This window comes from Gopherus evgoodei, chromosome 6, assembly GCF_007399415.2.
Source record: "Gopherus evgoodei ecotype Sinaloan lineage chromosome 6, rGopEvg1_v1.p, whole genome shotgun sequence".
Taxonomy (NCBI): domain Eukaryota; kingdom Metazoa; phylum Chordata; order Testudines; family Testudinidae; genus Gopherus; species Gopherus evgoodei.
Window position 1 is genome coordinate 16,783,712 of NC_044327.1, and position 22,028 is coordinate 16,805,739.

The window sequence follows — 22,028 nt, forward strand, 5'->3', positions numbered from 1 at the left end:
AACTTTCTAATCCGTACTGCTGGCATGGTTGGGACACACGCAAATGCTGGGCATCTGCGCACACAAATAAATATACAATAAATAAAAATTGGGTGCATATGTAGATGTTGTATTGAGGTCTCTTGAAAATGTGCTTTGTTTTTCAATATAGATTTGGCTAATAAGAAGAAATCACTGAGATAGTCATGCCTAGATTTAACATGTATATTTCATAAAATTAATACATCAACTATTGCCTGAATTGACCATGCTGTTGCTGAGAGTATAATGAAATACACTTGGTCCTCCAGAGCACAAATTGAGAAACTTCCCCTGATAGCTGTTAATCTTTCACTTTCCCAAAGCTTGTACGGGTTCAAGAGTCTATTTGCAGGATATGACACTGCTTTCTCAGTTTGCTGCAACCAATCTGGAGAACTGACAGTCTCCTTGATAAACAAGACCAGCTTTCAGTTCACAGGTTCAAACATCTCGTGCTCTAGCAGATGTACATACTAAGTAAAAGAAAAGTGCTCTCTGAACAGGTGGCATATTTCAGCTACTCACCAGGGATTATGACAAGAGAGAGAGAAGGAGAAAAAGAGAGGACCAAGCTGAAAGAAAATCCAGTGTCAATGACAAACATATGTATTACTAGTGTATTTACCTTGGGCTGGGGTAAAGGCTGGCAATTCGTGCTGTACGGGGTCAGGTTATTGTTTTGGAAAGGCATTCGGCCATTGTAGTCCACTCTCTTTGCTCAAAAGGAATTCTAAAGGGATTTGCTTTCTCTTGTTTCGTGAGCCCCACATTTTCGTACTGACCTAAGTGGACGCACACCAGCTGGCCATGTCCATCACTGCAGCCACGTCTGAGAATTCCTGATTATAGTTAGATCCCATACACTCCGCAGCAGAGACAGTCATTAACTGAGGCACTTTGTAACAAACTATGGTTTAAAATGAAACCGGCAGGGACCTCAGTGCACTTTGCCTAAAGGAGCCTTGTATGATTCTGGATTAACCATGAAAGACTTAATGAACATTCCACTCGTACATATCTTCACCCTGGCGGCCTTCAGCTTAGCTGAAAAACTTCCAAAAGGTTTGTTTAAACAGCCTTCATCTTCTCTTAGCTTTTGTGACTGGTTAAGGAGTTTTTATAAGGAGAGGTGAGACTTGTAAATCGGGACCCTGGTGTCATTTCTGAAAACTGAATAAATGCACTGCTTTCAGTTTCACTAGTCTGGTCATTTCTTTATTGTCTTTAGAGGATAATGATGAAATAATCCTGCATTTCTACCTAAGGCTGAAGGGGGTTTATTTACAGATAGCACTTAGTGTCACTGTAAAGGGCAAGGATGTTTTTTGGGTCCAGTTTGCATAGGATGGGTGTTTGTCATGTCAAAGGAAGCTACTAAGACTTAGCTACTGATGGGTATACTATGTGTTAGGATTGAAAGATATATGATATTCTGGTGCATCTATGTATGTATATGTATAAATCATATTTGTATATATAATGCATATATGTGTATATATAAAATGCCTACATAATGCGTATATACACACACCACAATAAGTAGCCAATCTGAGATTCTAAAAATCAGTTCAGAAAATTCCGTGAGATGCAAATGCAACTTTTGTAATGGGACCTGAAGATTTACCATATGGGAACCCAACTGTCAGCTAGCCGAATGTGACTTTATTTTTTCATATTGATTATTTGGACCGGATCAAAATATACCATAAACTACACTGTCTCTGGAAAAAGAAATTTAACCCAAGAGGAAGCTGCTAGTCACCTATTATGCCAATAGTTCTGCCCAAGTCAAGATGAATACCTATAACCAGTGATGAGACTGTTTTGCTTGCTTTCCAAATGTGTTGACATAGAAATTGGCACCAAGGTTTTGTATTAAGGCAGCAACACTAGATAAGTCTTGGGAAGAGCATAGCAGATAGCAGCAAGACTGTGGAGACAAGAAAATAAAACAAGATAGAAATTATTTTTCTGATACCATCATGCAATGAAGAGACCTCTGCCCTTTCATGAAACATTTGCACTGGATTTTCTTTTTAAGAAAGCTAAACATCATGTTCATGTCAATTGTCATGTTTCACGAGCGAGTCTGAACACATGAATGCAACCAAGTGTGCTGAAAAGACCACAAAATAATATCTTTCATAGGTTTTGCAGCAAAGCTGGACCAGCAATGGTCAGAAATGCACACAAGTGCAGTTCATAGTTAGAGAAGTTTCACTATTTCCAAGAGTCTACAGTGCTGGAATGGGGATAAATTTTATTTTTCTGTTTCATTCGTTCACTTAAAAAAGTTTAATTTAAAAACAAACAACCCAGTACTCACAGATGGACTGAACTTAGAACAGGGTCCATTATCTTCTCACTGTAAGTAATGAACACTAGAAACTTTTAATATTGACTGTGAATCCTTTTACTACTTCCTAAACTCACCTTGATGCCCAGGAAAATGGCACCTGAATGGCCTTAAGGATGGAGAAGTTATATGTCTGATGAGGCTATCTAAAGTTATAATGTTATCTAAAAATGTCAGAAGCATAGTCTTGACTGACCTGTGTGCTGCAGCACACAAAAGTGTTGGCTGGTTTCTCAAACCTAGGCATGAGGTACTGTGCATTTTTCTCAATTAATTTAAACATTGGCAATGTGGACACCATTTGATTTGATGTGATTTTCTGGCTGGGAAAGCACTGGTTCGCAACAACACCAGGAGTTTTTTTTATGTTAATCTCTAAATAAGCACCCGTCACTGCCATTTTGGGGATCTCTCTCTGGACAGAAACAAAATGGTGGCACGGCCTACAAATTAGTGTGTCACAAAAACACACCAAGTACTTCTTGGACCTGTGTCCTCCTTTTCTCTCATTCTAGCAAAATAAAGCTCTCTCAATCTTCTCTATTATCCCAACATTAAATTTTAATATGGGAAAATAAAAAGATAGGAAGCTAAGTGCAGGATACCCCCAGTTATTAACATTATTGTTATAAAGGCTTAGAAAGCAACAGAGGGCACTGTTAACAAGTTTTCTTTTAACTGTTTTTCTGATAGTCGTTTGGAAGCTATTCCCTATACATTTAGGGGTTAAACTTGCCCTGAGAGTTATGCCATTAATCTGAATGGGATTTGGATTAGGCCCATAAAGCAGAATAGTGCTAGTGCCAATGGTAATTTATCCACTAGTAAAAAGGTAAAATAAAGCTCTTTAATTGTGCCTACTGTATCTGTTTACTACCTAATTCTTAGGGGATCTTGTTTTGCCTGATGAGCAAAGTACTATCAATAAAACATCCAGTAGATCAGCTGTTACTCCATTCTCTCTTAACATAGCTACATTTATCTCATGAATACAATCCATATGCAGTATAGAGTATGCATTTTAGTTAATTCATTAATTAAAGTAGCTTGAGATCAAAATGCACCATTCCCCTGGTCTAGGCACGCCAATATCATTTAAAATATTGCATACAAGAAAGCCATCACAACCAACCCATCCCATAATAGGACCCAGCCATAAAATCTGATTCACAAAATAACGAAGTCCTCTTTAAAATGAACAGACTTAGGGCAGAAAATGGACTAGCAACAGTAAATGACTTCAAAAAGTGCCTCTAGTGTGTGTTTTCTAACATTTCAATACAATCATTTTCTTAACGCCTTTTTCAATAGGACCTGGAGTGAAATCCTGGCTTCACTGAAATCAGTGATAAAACTCACATTGACCTCAATGGGGCCAGGATTTTATCCCAGCTGTAACCCTTGCGAACAATGAGCAAAAGACTTCTTAGGCAGTAATAAGCAAACACCCTGCATCCTTTAAAGCGGTGATAACCTGATGCAACTATCTTGTTTCTTTTAGCTGCAGAATTATGATTTGTTTTTCACATATATGTAATTACTGATCACTAGGAGCAGTTTGCAGTCATACTGAAAAGAAATTTTACCAGCGTAAACATGTTTTAGGAGCAATTTTCAAAAATACCGTACAATAATATGAACTTGAAAGGTATAGTTAGCATGAAGGGCCTGATTCTCCTCAATTTTACTCCAGTTGGACTCCATAACGCCAATGGAATCCTAAGTTACACCCAGGTAAGTGAGAAAAGAATCAGGCACAAATTCAATACTATACCATCTAAATGTCTCATTTGGGCCTCACATTGCCATACGTTTTCGGTACATTTTAGTGCTCAGGAATATTTCAGATTGATTGTATTGGCTAGAGAGGAAGCAGACATAGTGCAGGCAAGATTTTTTCCACCAAGAGACATCAAAATGTACCAGACATCTCTGCAGTAAACACAGTATGTCTATTTAGTAATTTATGTATGGGCATGGTAATTTTCTTTGTACTGTTTAAAGGTCACTGGGATTTCTCTTGTTGCTCCTTCACGTTCACTGCAGTATTTCACAGAGAAGCAGATGGCTAGTTCAAATATATGCGCAGCTGTCAATGAAATCCAGTGTACCAAGTACTGGATATGTGTCTCTACCAGTCATACGTTAAGAGTTACTGGTTGTGTATCTTAGGTTGCTGGGATCACCGCGGGGATGGAAAATAATTATGAGAGGTGCCTTTTGTTCTCTACCAATTATGCTTCAGCTTTTACCATGCGGCTTGGAAAATACCTTTCTAAAGATAAAGCAGCATTTCAGTTGATGATGGGTGCCTGATAATAAATGTAAGATAAAGTTATTTATTATCTGCATCACACTGGGCACTAGCTGATTAAGGAAAAAGAAACTAGAAGTTGTGTATCAGTCAGGCTGTGGTATTGCTGTATCTCAGGGGCATTTATAAATTATCCCTATGTCAGTAATAGTAATACACATTTTTTTAAAAATAAAAAAATACAATAGAACTGAAACAGTCTGCATTAATGACAAAGATCATTTTTGGCATCAGTGGCCCATCGCCTTATACACTCACACAGGGGTGTCAAGGAGCCCCCTTATTCCCATGTAGATCCAGCATTGCTGGTCCATGCACAGATGAGCAGCTGCTGCTGGGGGCACTAGGTCCCCTTGTGCAGGCAGGTAGTGGGCAAAGCCTAGGATCTGCCCCCGACCCTGCAACATGCCAACCACTGCTGCTGAGAGGGCGTGGAGAGGGAAGCAGGGACTGAACTGTGACTCTTTGAATCACACCAGATTTGGGGTAACTTCATGGTCTATCCCTTAGAGAGTTTAAGAAAAAAACATGACAAAGAAACAAGGAAATAAATGCTTATGGGAACCTCAGTTCAACTGTGCTAGTGCAGGAGGCCCAGTGTGCATTAGAAGAGTGTGCAGACTTGCGAGTGCTGGGGGTGCAAAGAATTGCCAGCTCCATTGTCCGGCTATGGGTGGCCTAGTTCCATGTCAGAGAATTACTGAATTCCAGGAAAGGGGTCAGGAGGTTTCCCCACTTACATTGGCCCTACACAGAAGCAGAGTCCCATTGGTTTGTGCCTGTGAAGTCAACAGGCGTTTGATGAATTAGCAGTCATTGCTCAGAAGAAACCCAGGATTGAAATTGCATGTTTTCACCCCTTCTTTCTGTAGCTCCCCTTATCAACACTCCTCTGGAAACCGTGGACGCACTAGTAGAAGAGGTCACTAAATTCATGTGTGTAGTGGACTCCTACCCCGAGCCAGAGATTACCTGGACACGTAACAACATTCCCATCAGGTAAGTATGAAATACTGCGACAGATAAAGGGGATGCAGATTAGTCTAGAATCAAACCCATTACAGAACAGGGATGACATTTCTCTGATGAAAGTGACTGTTGCAAGGCTTTATTCATTTGCATTTTGCAAAGTACTTTGTGAACCTTGCATGGAAAATGTCCTGTAATACAAAGTATTATTATTCTTGCCTTGTGAACAAAGTAATAGATTAAAACAAGGTTTCTTTGTATTGTACACTGTCACACATTACTCACTACCTGCCAAAGCATCATCTAAAGAAGTACTGATGTGCTGTGCTTTGGAAACTGTTCATTTCAGGTTGGTAGGGAATATTACTGTTGTTGCTAGGGTTACATTTTGCAGACAATCTCTTGCAAAGGTAAAAGATAGTTCATCCACTTTTAACCTTGGATCAGGCAAATTCCTTTACATTCTCTGTTTCACATTCTTGATCCTGTCTTGCTTCTCTTTCAGCAATGGGAAATTTCATTTTGTTGTGTATAACAAGTGAGATCTTTTTTAATTGTGTGATTTGTACATTACTCAGGGTCTGCTCCAGGATGGCTTCTGAGAAACACTCAGGAGACTCCAGACAGGTCATTACTGCAGGCAAATTTGACTACTAGTGCGACCATTTTAGAATATTAAATAAAAGCCCTATCAATTTGTATAAAACTTCATATGTATATCCACACAGAAGATTTTAGAATTCATGCTTCAGTGACTGTAGGAGAACTAACCTCTTTAGCCTAAATCTCAATCCTGCAAAAACTATACTAAAGCCCCAAACTCTGTGCTAAGCAGTTTGCAGAACAAGGGCCTAAACCCTCATGGATGGAATCTCCAGATCAAGATCTCCACCTGTCTTCTAGATCCTTCTCCATCAGTAAAACTAGCATTGAAGGGAGAAACAGCTTGTGGGATGCCATTTATCCATTAGGACTGGGGTCACATCACCCCCAACCCTTACAGGTCCACATACCTTCTCTGAGAGTATGCAGAAAAGCAGACCCATTTCAAGGCCACTAAGTGGTACACTATCTCCTCCTCCAATAACCCAAATCACCTTCCCAAAAGGTGTATCACTTTGATATTAAATATTAGCTCCCCATTAGACAGAGCATGCCTGTTTTACACCACTGCCAAAAAAACCTCTAAAAGTCTATTTTTGTGGGACCAAGCACATCGGTTGCTTTGTTCTTCTCATGGCGTTTCTGCAGGATAAAAACAAAATAACTTTCCCCAAAGCAGTCCTGACATTCATGGTCTGGGCTTGTGGATACAAAGTTTTGGCATGAAGACAGCATTATATAAACTGAAACTATTTCAACTAGGTTCCAAACACAGGGAGGGAGAAATATTTGCTAAATGGAAAAGAACTAAATAAATGGATTTAAAAAAAATAAAATATCACAGAGTCTAATTGTTAAAAGCAATAAATATTAATTATTTTATTTTTGAAATCTTCTTCCCTTGCCAGGGTTCAAGGACACTAGAGAGACAGATAACTTCGAAACAAAACAATATGTAAACAATTGAATTCAACAGGAACAATGCCAGAATAAGGACTGATGAGATTAGATTGCATGCAGCTCCTTGTGTATTCCTTGTTTTCCAGGGTCACTGAATGTATGACACATATAGTGGAGTTTTCAACCTTTAATTAGCTGCTGGCCGATTAACTCAAGGTAGTTAATACATTTGTAAAGCACAATATAAAGCCACAAATGTTTGCTTTAGGACCTGCAGTATCAACTTCAACTATGCAGACATTACTTGGGGTATCATCTCCAACAGAAAACTTTACAGACTAGGTCGTAGGTTGGAATACTGAATAACAGGAATCCAATGCTTCGCACCCTGTGTGGTTGTTTACACCTGTGTGAGTGCAGAAAGCCCCCATTCTGATTTTGTAATATTTTCCCACTCCCATTGCTCATGTGTAAATGAAGATACAAGGTGCAAAGCAGTGGAGAGCTATGCCCCATGCTCCTAGAGCACTTTCACTCCAAGAATCAGGATGTGCTTTACAAACTGCACTGAATTAAGTCTCACAGCAATCCCGTGCGGTAAGGAAGTGTCATTATTTCCTTTCTATACGTAAGGAAGGTGAAGCACTGAGCAGATAAGGTTAAGTTTTTGAAAGACATTGCCTTAATTATCAGAGGCTAACTTTGCAACAACTGGGGCCTGATTATCAGAGGTACTGTTGAGTATCCAGTGGCGTTGTGGCTACTCAGGACCTCTGAAAATCATGTCCTTGAAAATTAGGGCCTAATGCCCACATCCTCCAAGGCATTTAGGTGCCTTCAGTTGATTTCAAATGGGAGTTAGGTGCCTAAATATCTTTGAGGATCTAGGCCTATGTGACACAGGAAGTCAATAACAGGCATATAGAACCAGATCTCCTGACTCTTATTCCTGTGCTTTAGCCATAAAAAACATCCCTCCTGAGGACCACTTCGGGTTTGTATCTTTCACCCTACTTTGTAAACTCCTACATTTTCCTAGGGAGAACTAGGAAAGGCAACTAATCGACATCCTGAGACCATGTACTGGCAGTTATGACACATCAGTGTGTGCTAGATGGGTTTATTTAAAATGTGGTTACACAGAACAGTTGAGCATAAAAACTTTCCATTTGCTCACCTTCTGTTTAATTGTCCAACCTAAGCAGTAGTGTGGAAGATCTCCTATTACTCAGACAGCCAAGATAGTTTTATGACACTGCCAGGGCAGTTCTGGTAACATGGCTAATTCTCAGTAAACCCACTGAAGTGTAGCTACTCACAACATGAGTCTGGCCAGCATACAGATCATACTGCAAAGCTTAGTTTGATGAAATTGCTATCCTTGAAAAACACTGCTTTAGCCTAACAACATCTTTCACTATGGCTGGCACAGTCTCCAAAACATATACACTAAATCACACACCTATTCTACAATGCATCTGTATTGACTGCATCAGACTCTGTTCTTTTTCTGCTTTGTACTGTACCATCCCATATGGAGGCAGCTTGGGCCCACTGATTTTAAGCCCTCATGATAAGGTTTTGATTTACTTGCTCAACACAGCTCTCTGGGTGTACTGCATCACGTGAACTAATGGCACTCTGTGAGAGATTAATAAAAATAAGTACAAAAATCTGTGATGTACCATTGTTCTGTGACAGCCATAAGAGATGCAGTAAAAGGAAAAATTATCAAAAATAAATGATTCATATTTTATTTTTTCATATGATTATATTATATTTAGGGCTGTCGATTAATTGCAGTTAACTCATGCAATTAATTCAAAAAAATTAACTGTGATTAAAAAAATTAATCGTGATTAATCGCACTGTTAAACAACGGAACACCAATTGACATTTATTAAATAGTTTTGGATGTTTTTCTACATTTTCAAATATATTGATTTCCATTACAACACAGACTACAAAGTGTACAGTGCTCACTTTATATTATTTTTATTATAAATATTTGCACTGTAAAAATGATAAAAGAAAGAGTATTTTTCAATTCACCTCATACAAGTACTGTAGTGCCATCTCTTTATCGTGGAAGTGTAACTTACAAATGTAGATTTTTGTGTTACATAACTGCACTTGAAAACAAAACCATGTAAAACTTTAGAGCCTACAAGTCCACTCAGGTCTACTTCTTGTTCAGCCAATTGCTAAGATAAACAAATTTGTTTACATTTATGGGAGATACTGCTGACTGCTTATTTACAATGTCACCTGAAAGTGAGAACAGGCATTTGCATGGCACTTTTGTAGCCGGTGTTGCAAGGTATTTACATGCCAGATAAGCTAAACATTCATTTGCCCCTTCATGCTTCAGTCACCGTCCCAGAGGACATGCTTCTATGTTGATGATGCTCATCAAAAAAATGTGTTAATTCAATTTGTGACTGAAATCCTTGGGGGAGGATTGTATGTCTCCTGTTCAGTTTTACCCAAATTCTGCCATATATTTCATGTTATAGTAGTCTCAGATGATGACCCAGCACATTCGTTTTAAGAACACTTTCACTGCAGATTTGATAAAACACAAAGAAGGTATTGTGATGTGGCAAGGCCAGATGGCTACAGGAAAAGAGTTAGGAACAGGTATGTTAGCCTCAGGCTAAACAAATCCCTGGTACCATGGTAGCCAAATGGCAGTTGCTCCAGGTTAATCAAGATACCTGGGGCCAATTAAGATCCTTCTAGAAGGCAGTGGAGATAGCTAGATTGATTGGGACACCTGAAGCCAATTAAAGTCTGGCTTGAACTAGTTAAAAGCCTCTCAGTCAGGTGTGGGTATCAGGAGCTATAGGAGGGAGCTGTGCTGTTGGAGGAATGAAGCAGTACAAATCCATATCAAGTGCAAGGAAGGAAGCCCTGAGGTAATGGTGAAGAAGATATTGAGTGGGGGCTGCTGTGGGGAAGTGGCCCAGGGAATTATAAATGTCCTATTTCCAAAAAGTCAGCTACCATAGCTGCTAATTTTAGGGTCCTTGGGCTGGAGTAGAGGGTGGGCCTGGGCTCCCTCCTCCCCTCCCTGATTAATCACTGAGATTAGAAGACAAAGGAGACTGTGTGAGGGAGGGTTGCTTCTCCTCACCTCCCTTGTTGGCTTATGATGAAAATGGCTCAGTAAGCTGTGACCCTTGCCTTTAGAGAGAGAAGGGCTACATGGAGGGTCACAGTGAGCCTCTGAGGCTAGCAAAATCCACCAGGAAACGCAGGACCCACGGAGTCAAGGACAGTACTTTGTCACAGTACCAATGTGAGATTTCTAAAGATAGCTATAACACTCGACTCAAGGTTTAAGAATCTGAAGTGCCTTCCAAAATCTGAGAGGGACAAGGTGTGGAGAATGCTTTCAAATGTCTTAAAAGAGCAACACTCTGAGGCAGAAACTGCAGAATATGAACCACCAAAAAAGAAAATCAACCTTCTGCTGGTGGCATCTGACTCAGATGATGAAAATGAATATGTGTTGGTCCGCTCTCCTTTGGATCATTATCGAGCAGAACCTAACATCAGCAAGGACACATATATTTTGGAATGGTGGTTGAAGCATAAAGTGACATGAATCTTTAGCACATCTGGCATGTAAATATCTTCTGATGCCGGCTACAACAGTGCCATGCGAACGCCTGTTATCGCTTTCAGGTGACATTGTAAACAAGACGTGGGCAGCATTATCTCCTGCAAATTGTAACCAAACTTGTTTGTCTGAGCGATTGGCTGAAGTAGGACAGAGTGGACTTGTAGGTTCTAAAGTTTTACATTCTTATTTTAAATGCAGGGTTTTTTGTATGTTAATCTACATTTGTAAGTTCAACTTTCATGACAAAGAGATTGCACTACAGTACTTGTATTAAGCGAATTGAAATTCCATTTCTTTTGTTTTTTACAGTGCAAATATTTTTAATAAAAATAAATATAAAGTGATCACTGTACACTGTATTGTGTTGTAATTGAAATCAATATATTTGAAAATGTAGAAAACATTCAAAAATATTTAAATAAAGGGTGTTCTATTCTTCTTTAACAGTGCGATTAATGATGATTAATTTTTGTAATCGCATGACTAATAGTTTAATTTTTTTAGTCGCTTGACAGCCCTAATTAATTATATTATATATGCAGTGACAACCATCCCAATTGTGTCTTCTGCATGCTACTGGTAATTTTGGTTTATATTTTGCTTCCATTTAGATTCTTATCCTGAACCTATTGAAATAAATGGCAAAGCTTACAGTGACATCAGTAAGATCAGGCTCTTACACAGCTACAAACTGAGGATCAAATCTTGATCCCTTTGAAATCTATAGTAAAACTCCCATTGCCTTCAGTGGGGTCCAAAGTTCACTCCTGGACTTCACTCACTTCAACAGAGTTAGTCTGGATTTACACAGGAGCAATTGAGAGTAGATATGGCTCCTTATGCTTAAAGGTGGTTTAGAGCAGGGGTGGGCAAACTTTTTGAGCCAAGGGCCACATCTGGGTGGGGAAATTGTATGCAGGGCGGGGGTAAGGGGGTTGAGGTGTGGGAGGGGTGCGGTGTGCAGAAAGGGGCTCAGGGCAAGGAATTGGGGCAGAGGAGGGGTGCTGGGTGCGGCGGGGGCTCAGGGAAGGGGGTTGGGGTGTAGGAGGGGTGCGGGCTGTACGAGGGGGCGCAGGAGCGGTATGGGGTGTATGAGGGGGCTCAGGGCAGGGGGTTGGGGTGCAGGGAATCCCGCAGGCCAGATCCAAAGCCCTGAGGGGCTGCATCTGGTCTGCCGGCTGTAGTTTGCCTACCCCTGGTTTAGGGTATCTAACTTCACTTTGGAAAGCTGAGCCTATAGAATCTTAAATGGTGAATTTAGACATGATGCAGAATGTTTTACCACTAAAAGAAAACAGGGCAAATAAGGCTTTGGGGGATTGAACCTGCTTGGCAGAAGAACCCCTGATTTCAGTAACATTTGTCAGAAGCAAAAGGCTATCTTCATGAACGCAGTTGTAAAAGGTCACAGATGTAAAAGTCATAAACTGATGGAAATAGGATATTGGATGCAAGCCGGAGAAATCTTGCACCATTAAAATGATTGCAAAGTTTGTTATATTTTCCAGTTTTGCAAGGAAAACCACAAAACAGCCCCTTCCTCTCCCCTAGGAATTTTTCATTGCTACACAGTACTTAATCTAGCCGGCCACCTTGTCCTTCCAAAACATAGAAATCTTCACAGCTGTGCGGTGGCCTTAGGAATTTTCTTTCTTTCTCTTAGGTCAGTGGGCCAGATCGTGCTGTCATTTAAGTTATAATCACATTCAGATATTATAGTCCTTATTAGAGATGGACGGTAAAAAAAATGTCCTATGAAAAATTACCATATTTTTTTCCTCTGGTTCAAAACAAAAGAAAAACTGTTTTGGATGCCAGAAACCGTTTGGTTGCTTGGCTTTTTCTTGCTCAAAAACTGAACATTTTTGACAAAACAAACATTGTTTCACAAAAATTTCCATTTAGTTGAAAAGACGTTGTCCAAAAAAAGTTGTGATGAAAATTTTTCAACAAGGTGTGGGTCTTATACAGACAAATCCTCATCGAAGTCAAATGCACCTCAACTGCACTCAAAATATGTCTGCGTCTGGTGAAGACTACTGGAGATTCAGGTGGATGCAAGGTTCTGTGCTTGTATATCCCTTTTCAGGATACTAGTCCTAGATACACAACACCTATATTTCACAGTGATTGACATTATATAAATACCTCAGATTAGACAGAAGAGTGTTCAGAACTGCCACTAAATCAATACTGTATCATTACACTCAGATGTTTCGCCATTTTAGGAACCGTGAGACAAAGCTAAACTTGAAGTGGCTTAGATGACTTAGAACGAGTTCAGATTTATACTGTACACCTTGCACTCTTACCAGCATGTCACTGTATCCTGCAGGCTGTTTGATACACGATACAGCATACAAGAGAAGGGGCAGCTTCTGACCATTCGCAGCGTAGAGGACAGCGATGATGGCGTATACTGCTGCTCGGCTGACAATGGAGTTGGAGTGCCTGCAAGAAGCTGTGGGGCTTTACAGGTGAAAATGAGTAAGTGAGAGGAGCCCTTTCAAAGCAATTAAAATGAGTGGATGATAAAGGCTGATCTCTCCATTTGAATTAATTTAGCCAACACTTAAGACTCCATTCTGCTGCTAGTTGAAAAAAAAACCTCTTTTCTTTGCACTATACAGACAATTTACACAAGATGCCCTTTCTATTTCTGCATATCTGTACGCACACCTCTGGTTTTGCATGGGGTTTCTACATCTGGCAAATGTAGCCAGTGTTTCTTGCATACAAGTGGGTCTTTGCTTATGCATATGTGTTGACCATGTTCTTTGTTCTGACCAGCCAATCCCTAATGAGTTCCCCAGCTATTTTTTGACAGAAAATAAAAGAAATCCTTAGAGTACCTGGAGAGGAAATGTGAGAGAAAAACAATTAGCTGCTCAAGCTTCAAGCACCAAAGGAAATTTCCATGCTATGTTCCCTGTGACTCCCAGAACCGTGAGATAGGGTAGGTTTATTTTTCCTGACTGACAACCATGGAAGACTGTTCTAATGTTTCACAGATCAAAAAGGCTATCCCCCTATGCTGACATTTTCACTGTGGAGCTAATCTAGGAACTTGCAGAAGACTATTAGTCTTAAAATCCACCCCCAGTGGAGGGAATGATGCCCCTACCACTGTGGTGCATCTCCCCAACACAACAGCAATGTGATGACAGTCCTTCCATGCACTACAGATGGGGACAGGAGTGCCCCTATTCCCCACTGAATGGCGTAACCCAACATTCCCCAGCCCCCATGGCGGCAGGTTAGATTTTTTTTAAAAAACTGACTTCAAAGAAATCCAAGCAGCTGCCCACATTTCAGCAACTTTTATGTTATTCAGTAGGCTGGTCCTTGTTTATCATTTCCCTTCATACTGGCATGTGCATTCACATTCTGCCACATCCCACTGACAAAAAAATCTGAAGCAACTTATTACAGTAAATACCTGAAATATATTGTCCTCATGGAACAATTGTGCCTGCAATGTTCTAGTCTGAAGGGACAATATCAGATAAAAAAAGTCATGGACCAAAGCTTTAGCTAGTGTAAAGGGGGAGTAGAGAGGAAGAGTCTCTTTGAGAGTTGGGGTGAGAAACTGGCAACTTAGAGGAGAAAAGAGATTGGAAGGAAGAGTCTGTACGCACGAGGCAGTGTTTGCTGTGAGATCATAAAGTCTTGCTACAGTTAGTCATGTCTACCACCAGGAAATACTCCAGTCCCCAAGTTAGATGAATTTGGTGACTTTTCTAAGCAGAATACAGCCAAACCGACCAAATGGTTCGGAGGCCTTGAAATATGTATCAAATAGTGCCCAAAGGAGTTTCAGTCAAAGTCACTATCTTTTATTTTTGAAAAAAATATGTTGGTTAGATGCAAACCGGGCACCGAGAGGTGAAATCCCAACTGGTTAATCACTTTGTAGGAAACCCACCCACTGCTATTAAAAATAATCACATAAATGTGAGAATGAGACCCAGACATGACAACTAGTGAAGCCTCAGGCGAGGCTATACAACATAGTCATATTCTTCAATTTCCTGCTCTTCTTTTATGTATAGGATCAGACACACTCTCACACCTAATAGGCCAAGAGTACTTCCACTAAGTGTCTGCTACTGGATGCTTTAGAAGAGGAAGGTATAAAGTTTCATAATAAACCTAACTGTACAGTGCTCTGAAAATGTCTTCCTGACCCTATTGGGAGATCAGTTTATGCCCTGAAGCACAAGGATTGCTAGCCCTTGCAACAGACAGTGTGCCTAACTATTGTAACTGCGATGCTATTCTTATTCATACAGGGCCGCATTTTGGCTCTTGCAGTGAGAAGCACACTGTGGGAGGACTGGGAGGGAGGTGTGATGCCAAAGTGGCAGTGCCTTAAAGCATTTTGCCCAAGCGCAGCAGTACACAGAGAGGGAGAACTGTGAAGAAGCCCACTGAGCGGTGTTACTTACGGTGAAAGGCACAGCATGCATTCTCCCTGTCACTGCCTCTGTTTGCCACAGGGCCTCAGAGCCCTTTAAGATGACAAACCTTTACTACCCAAATACTCCAGCACTCAAGGGCACGCTGGGGATATAGTTTGGCTACCTCTGGTGTCGGCATGCTTGGAGGGAAGACAAAGTACTCCCGTCTTTGCTGTCCCTCACAAGGACATCCATGCAGGGGCAGCCAGCCACACTTCCATAAGCACATCCTCCTTTCTGAATTTACTATGGTCTCATTTGTCTTATTATTTAATGTTAGCATTAGCTTATTAATGCCATTGGTATACATGGGGCAGAATATCCTTCAGCCCTGAGTTCCACAGGATAATTATATGGCACTCCCAAGTATGTTCCATTTGAGTACTATACGCTGTTTGAGCACAGCATATCCCAGAATCTCACAGGGACTTAACTTCACTTGATTTCAATGGAATTTCAGAGATTAACTAAATAACCTTAAGGATCTGGCCCTGATTTATTTAATGTGGCCTTATTCTCCCACCCTTGTTTACCTTGAGTGGCACTATGCCCATGTTGCAATCTAAGTGGCTATTTGTGTAGTGAGATACTACTTCACATGAGTAAGAGGAGCAGAATCTGCCTTTATGTGAGGGATGAAAAAAACCCTTTGTAAAGCAATAAAGTAGCCCCTCTTAGCAATGCCGTGCATCAGTCCTTCAAGTGCTGATCCTTTAAACACAATCTTCCCTTGTATTTTAGTAACCAGATTTATTTCAGAGCATCGTACTATGTGAGGACAGACTTTCTTATCCACCATCTCAAAAAGTCTTGAGCATTGCTCTATATGTGTAGTTGTCCCTTCTTCATAACCAGGGCCTGGTTCCTGTGAATACCTATACACCTGAATAGCCATGTTGAACTTAGTGGGAATACTCAGATGCTTACAGTGATTTACGTGTTTGCAAAATCAAAAGCTAGATTCGTAACTGCTAGTACATATACAAGTCTGAATGGGCATGTGAGAGTTAATGGGCTGGATCCTGAAGACTCTCTGCATGCAGATAACACATTAACATTAACAGGAGTTTTAGGTGTGGGATAGTTGCAAAATTGGGCTCCAGGTTTGCTAACTGTTGGTCTAATCCAGGGCCTATTGACATCAATGGGAGAGTTTCCTTTGACATCCATAGGCACTGGATTATAGCCAGTATGAGAAAATAAAATATCTTTGAAACCATTTTATTACTTATTTAGAATTAAATAAAAATCCCCCCAGAGAACATGGAAGACAAAACTTTAAATGTTTTAGAAAAACTGACACTGTTTTTTTTTTTCAAAACTTAACGTTTCCAAGGTTGAATTTACCTTCCACGAACACAAATCTAAATTTACCCAAGTTCATCTTTCAGTTGCTCTGGGTTTTATCAGGCCCCCCGACAGCAATTCCAGGCCCCAGGGGAGAACAGTCAATGGGCCCCCACGCGCACACAAGCCACGGCCTCACAGACGCAGTCCGCCTGACATTTGGGCAGTGCTGCGCCTGTGCTGGTTAGTGCTCAGCAAGCTGCCGCCTGCGCTGCTGGGTGCACTCTTCTGGCACAGCCAGGGCTTCCCCATGCCTGCCCAGTAGGGTTGCCAACTATCTCACTGCGAAAACCCTTGCCCCACCCCTGCCCCACCCCATCCTGCCCCTTCTTTGAGGCCCCGCACCTGCTCACTCCATCCCCCCTCCCTCTGTTGCTCACTGTTCCCCACCTTCACTTACTTTCACCAGGTTGGGGCAGGGGGTTGGAGTGTGGGCTCTGGGAGGGAGTTTGGGTGTGGGAGGGGGTGCAGGCTCTGGGAGGGAGTTTTGGTGCGTGTGGGGTGAGGGGTCGGGCTCTGGGACGGAGTTTGAGTGTGGGAGGGGGTGCAGGATCTGTGAGGGAGTTTGGGTATGGGAGCGGGTCAGGGTGCTTACTTCAGGCGGCTCCCAAAAGTGACCGGTACACCCCTCTGACAGCGGCTCCTAGGCGGGGGGCCCAGGAGGTCTCCACCCACTGCGTCCGCAAGCACTGTCCCTGCAGCTCCCATTAGCCACAGTTCCTGGCCAATGTGAGTGGCTGAGTTGGTGCTTGGGGCGGGGGCAGTGCAACGGAGAGCCCCTGCCCACTCCAGGGGCTGTAGGGCCGTTCCGGCTGCTTCCAGGATCAGCGCGGAGTGAGGGCAGGCAATTGCCCCCTTTGCCCCCCTCATCAGTGGGCCTACTCAGATTATCCCAATGTTAATACTCCTGTCATACACCCTTCTTCTTGGATTATAGATGGACCTGATCTAAAACTGCATTTGGACTCACTGAGGAAGTCTGAATCTAGATCCAAACTTTCACAGTAAATGCTCTCTTTACAATGGACAAAGCAAAAACCCTGAAGATAAATATTCTTGAGCACGGGAGAGATTGCTGTCTGGATCTCTGCCCAAGATCTGACTAATTCAGATCAGTGTCCAATTTCACTCTTACTGAAAATGAATAATTTATATTAGGGTATCTGATTTGGTGTCATTTACCCAAATTTAACATTTTAGGGGATAGGTATAGTTTATAATTATTTCTTTCAATGGAATTACATGGCCTATCAAGAACTCTCTTGGTTCTTCTGTCATTTAGGCCCAGATCTTCCAAGACTTTAAGCACCTAAATACCTTTGAGAGCTGGGCTGTGGTGACAGCAATACAGACTTTGTACAGAGATGCAAATAGAGGATTTTTGATCATAAAGAATAGTATTGAGTGTATCTGAACCGTGTCTCGTCCGCTGTTCAGATTTAATTTTGGCTTTTTTGTTTTAGAACCTAAAATAACTCGTCCTCCTGTAAATGTAAAAATAATAGAAGGATTAAAAGCTGTTCTTCCTTGTGCTACCATGGGGAATCCCAAACCTTCTGTCTCTTGGATCAAGGGAGAAACCGTTCTAAAGGTGAGTAGGGAATGAAATTAAGATATCACTTGCATGCTAAAAATACGATGACATAATCAGTCCAAGTATTTGTAAATTCTATCAGAGAAGCATTTAAAGAGACACAGATGTCATGTAGAAAATGTCAAAACAAGATTTTTGTTTAGGGGTAATTCTACCTGTATAGAATTTTTTTTCTGAATTTCTCTCTCTCATTTTTTAATTAATAGTAGATCTGAACTAATATAGCCCCAAAAGAGTTTGTGAATATAATTGTGAATAAAACATACTGATCTGCTTTGCAGATATTCATTCACAAGGCTTTTGAAATTATTATTCACTTATTTGTAAAAAATTGGGTGCGTGAATGGCTTGAACAGTAAGAAATGAACTTACTGGACTGGAAGCTCCAACTCTAAATTCCTTAATTCATAGGACTTTACAAATAAGTCTTGTTCAAAGGTGAACATTTACTTCTAGCACGGTTAAAAGGTGTTTTGGAATTCACTTAACAAATCCTGTAGGAGGCTCTAGGTTTGTAAATAAAAGTTTCTAATTGTTTGACACAACAAGTCAAAGTATATTCATTTTTCCATTTCCCAACTCCCACCTTCCCATTTCTGGCAGGAAAATGCTCGGATTGCTGTTCTGGAATCAGGGAGTCTAAGGATCCATAATGTTCAAAGAGAAGATGCAGGACATTATCGCTGTGTAGCAAAGAACAGCCTGGGCACAGCCTATTCGAAACCTGTCACAATGGATGTGGAAGGTGAGTGACCCTCAGACCCAGACTATCAGCATTTAAAGATCTTTCAAGACATACACGATCCAATTTCCAGTTAAATAAAAGGGACCTACATTTTGTTATTCAAAAGGATATGTTAAAGGGGGTGCAAAAGCCTAGAGAAGGGCAAGCAAAGAAAAACGCAGGTTGAGAGCATTGGCTCTGTGTCCATGAGTGAAGGAAAAGCAAAGGAAACACAAACCAGCAAGTATGTTTTTCCATTGCTTGCTGATGGTGAAAGTGATGGTTTATGGGGGCCAACTTCTGCAGACCTTTTGATTTCAGTGGGAATTTTGGCTATGTAAAGACTACAGGATTTGCCTTACAGAGAAATAGGTAATTGATATATCTCCATTTTCTTTGTTTAGCCATTCCCATGTGTTGGTTTGTAAAGTCTCACGGTGGTTCTACCCTATATCTTTCAAGCTTGGCCATTGGTCGGGAATGTTGGGGCTCCAGATTGATTCCAGAAAGCTGGCTGCTGGAAAGTGCTCACTCAGAGCTGTCATCAGTTCAAAATGTTGCAGCATTGCTTCTGAACTTACTATAGAGGATTGCAGCATGATTATTACTGCCATTTCCATCCTTTCCCCCTGTTTTTTATTTGAATTGGTCAAGTCTTCAGGAATACAGAACAGTTCTCTTCAAGGAACAGTTCTTCGTATATTTTCCTCCTGCTCAATTGGACACCGGATTGATTTTGTTTGTGGTGTTTAGTTACTCATATACAGGGTGTTTTCCCTCTGGTATAAAATTATCACCAATTTCAGCATGCTGAGAGCAAACATTCTGATTTCTTGGATATTATAACGAAAGTTAGGTCAAGCAGTGCTTTATGGTAGGTCAGTGGTGGAGGAAGGATTAATCCAATGGATGAGCCAATCTGCATTTCCCATTCTGAATGGAACCCCCGTGCTGCAAAGGGGCCGTCCATTTTCCCAGTAGCTCTAGTTTTGGTGCTGCATGGTTTTGATCAGTACAGGCCATATCATGGTTTTCATCAGGGCAGGCTATATTTAGCCTTATGATGACATTTTCCCATATATAGGGTGCAATCCTACTCCCAAACTCCCACTGACTTCAATGGGAGCAGGATGTGGTCCATTGCACTGAATTACAAGTTAATGTAGGTTTGTTGTTTGCTTAGCAAACACATTTGTAATATTGTGATTTTTCAGTCCCTTTAATATTTCACCAGACCAGTTGCTTGTATATCAGAAGATCTTGCAGAACACTGAATCAGAGATAAAAGTGTTATGTTATAACTAGAGATCCAGACTGCTGCAGGGTTCATATCTGGGGGTTTGGTCTGAAACCATTACAGACATATGGCCTCCCAAAACATTTGGATCTAGGTCTAAATTGCTCTAGTGTTTGGGTCTGTTTGGTTTGGGCCCATTGTAGAGATGAAGTCCGTGAGGTCCTATGAAGAGTTAATTGATTCCAGGAACACAGTGAACTTCCCTTACAGAGCAGGACCAGACTGCTTTAAATTTTAAAGCTCCAGGACCATAGGATCCAACTGCAGAGTCTGAATCTGGGCTGGAACTGCATCAAAATTTGAGGTGCTTGGATTAGTATTTTGTTTTGTGCCTGTTTATTCAACCAGTAGACAATTAATCAACAAAATCACATTGCAAAGAACTCTGCATGCATCCATTCTCTAAAACAAAAAAAAAGAGTGCTTATTTAATTAATGAAAGCTCAATGCACATGCACAAACTATTCCTTTGTATTCCATTAATGTATGTTATACTAAACAAAGCAATGCAGTTCACTATTCTTGCTTTGGTTGTGCTGACTAGATACCCATATAATATACCTCATTTCAGGCTAGGGTTGCCAGCTTACTACTTGGACAAAACCAAACACCCGTGCCCCACACCTCCTCTGAGGTCCTGCCCCTGCCCCGCCTCTTCTCCTAGACCACGCCCTTGCTCATTCCACCCCTCCAGTCACTCCCTCTCCCCACCCTCATTCACTCACTCATTTTCACCTGGCTGTGGCAGGGATTTGGGGTGTGTGTGGGGTGAGGGCTCTGGTTGGGGGTGTGTGGCCTCTGGAGTGGGGCTGGGAATGAGGGATTTGGGGCATAGGAGGGGCTGGGGCTGAGGGGTTCAGAATGCAGGAGGGGGCTCTGGGTTGGGGCAAGGGGTTGGGGTGTGAGCACTCTGGCTGGGGGCGTGGGCTCCAGTGTGGGGCTGAGAAAGAGGGATTTGGGGTGCAGGAGGGGCTCCAGGCTGGGACCAAGGGGTTTGGAGGGTGAGAGGGGAATCAGGGCTGGGGTAGGGGGCTGGGGTGCAGATGAAGTGGAGGCTCCGGCTGGGGGTGTGGGCTCTAGGGTAGAGCTGGGGATGAGAGCTTCGGAGTGCACAAGAGTGCTCTGGGCTGGGACTGAGGGGTTCAGGGTTGTGGGAGGGGAATCAGGGCTGGGGAAAGGGGTTGGGGCACGGGAGGGGCTCAGAGGTGTAGGCTTCAGGCGGCACTTACCTCAAGCAGCTCCCAGAAGCAGCAGCATGTCCCTACTCTGGCTCCTAGGCAGAGGTGTGGTCCAGGCAGCTCTGTGCGCTGCCCTGTCTGTGGATGCCACTCCCAAAGCTCCCAGTGGCCATGTTTCCCACCCAATGGGAGCTGCAGAGCTGGCGCTTGGGGCGGGGGAAGTGCGCGTAGCCCCCTGACTGCCTCTACACATAGGAGCCAGAGGGCAGACATGATGCTGCTTCCGGGAGCTGTGTGGAGCCAAGGTAGGCAGGGAGCCTGCCTTAGCCCTGCTGCGCTGCCGACCAGACTTTTACTGGCCCAGTCAGCACCGGTCGCCAGGGTCCCTTTTCGACTAGGCATTCCGGTCAAAAACCGAACACCTGGCAACCCTATTTCAGGCAAAATCTGAAAGTAAAAATCCTGCAGTGCATAAGAATCTGTTTCTCCTTCCAGTGTTTGGGTGTAACTCCAGCAAACTTAAACAAGAGTTGCGTGTGCATAGACCACACCCCCTCAAGCATTCAGTTGACTGATTTATAGCCTGGTATAGACACTAGTTGTCACTATTTTTAGTATTTTCCTCAGATGTCACAAT

At 41.9% G+C, this 22,028-nt stretch overlaps 1 protein-coding gene across 2 annotated transcripts in view; it reads left to right on the forward strand.

Annotated features, from left to right (window-relative positions):
• Positions 1–908: 908 nt before the first annotated feature.
• MUSK (muscle associated receptor tyrosine kinase) overlaps positions 909–22,028 on the forward strand; it is an 83,111-nt gene continuing 61,991 nt past the window's right edge. For both annotated transcript variants that reach the window (XM_030567410.1, XM_030567411.1), the window contains exons 1-5: positions 909–1,083; positions 5,564–5,690; positions 13,127–13,278; positions 18,062–18,189; positions 18,796–18,937. In XM_030567410.1, the coding sequence (XP_030423270.1) occupies positions 1,005–1,083; positions 5,564–5,690; positions 13,127–13,278; positions 18,062–18,189; positions 18,796–18,937 (628 nt within the window). In that variant the 5' untranslated portion in view covers positions 909–1,004. The remainder of the gene's footprint in view (positions 1,084–5,563; positions 5,691–13,126; positions 13,279–18,061; positions 18,190–18,795; positions 18,938–22,028) is intronic.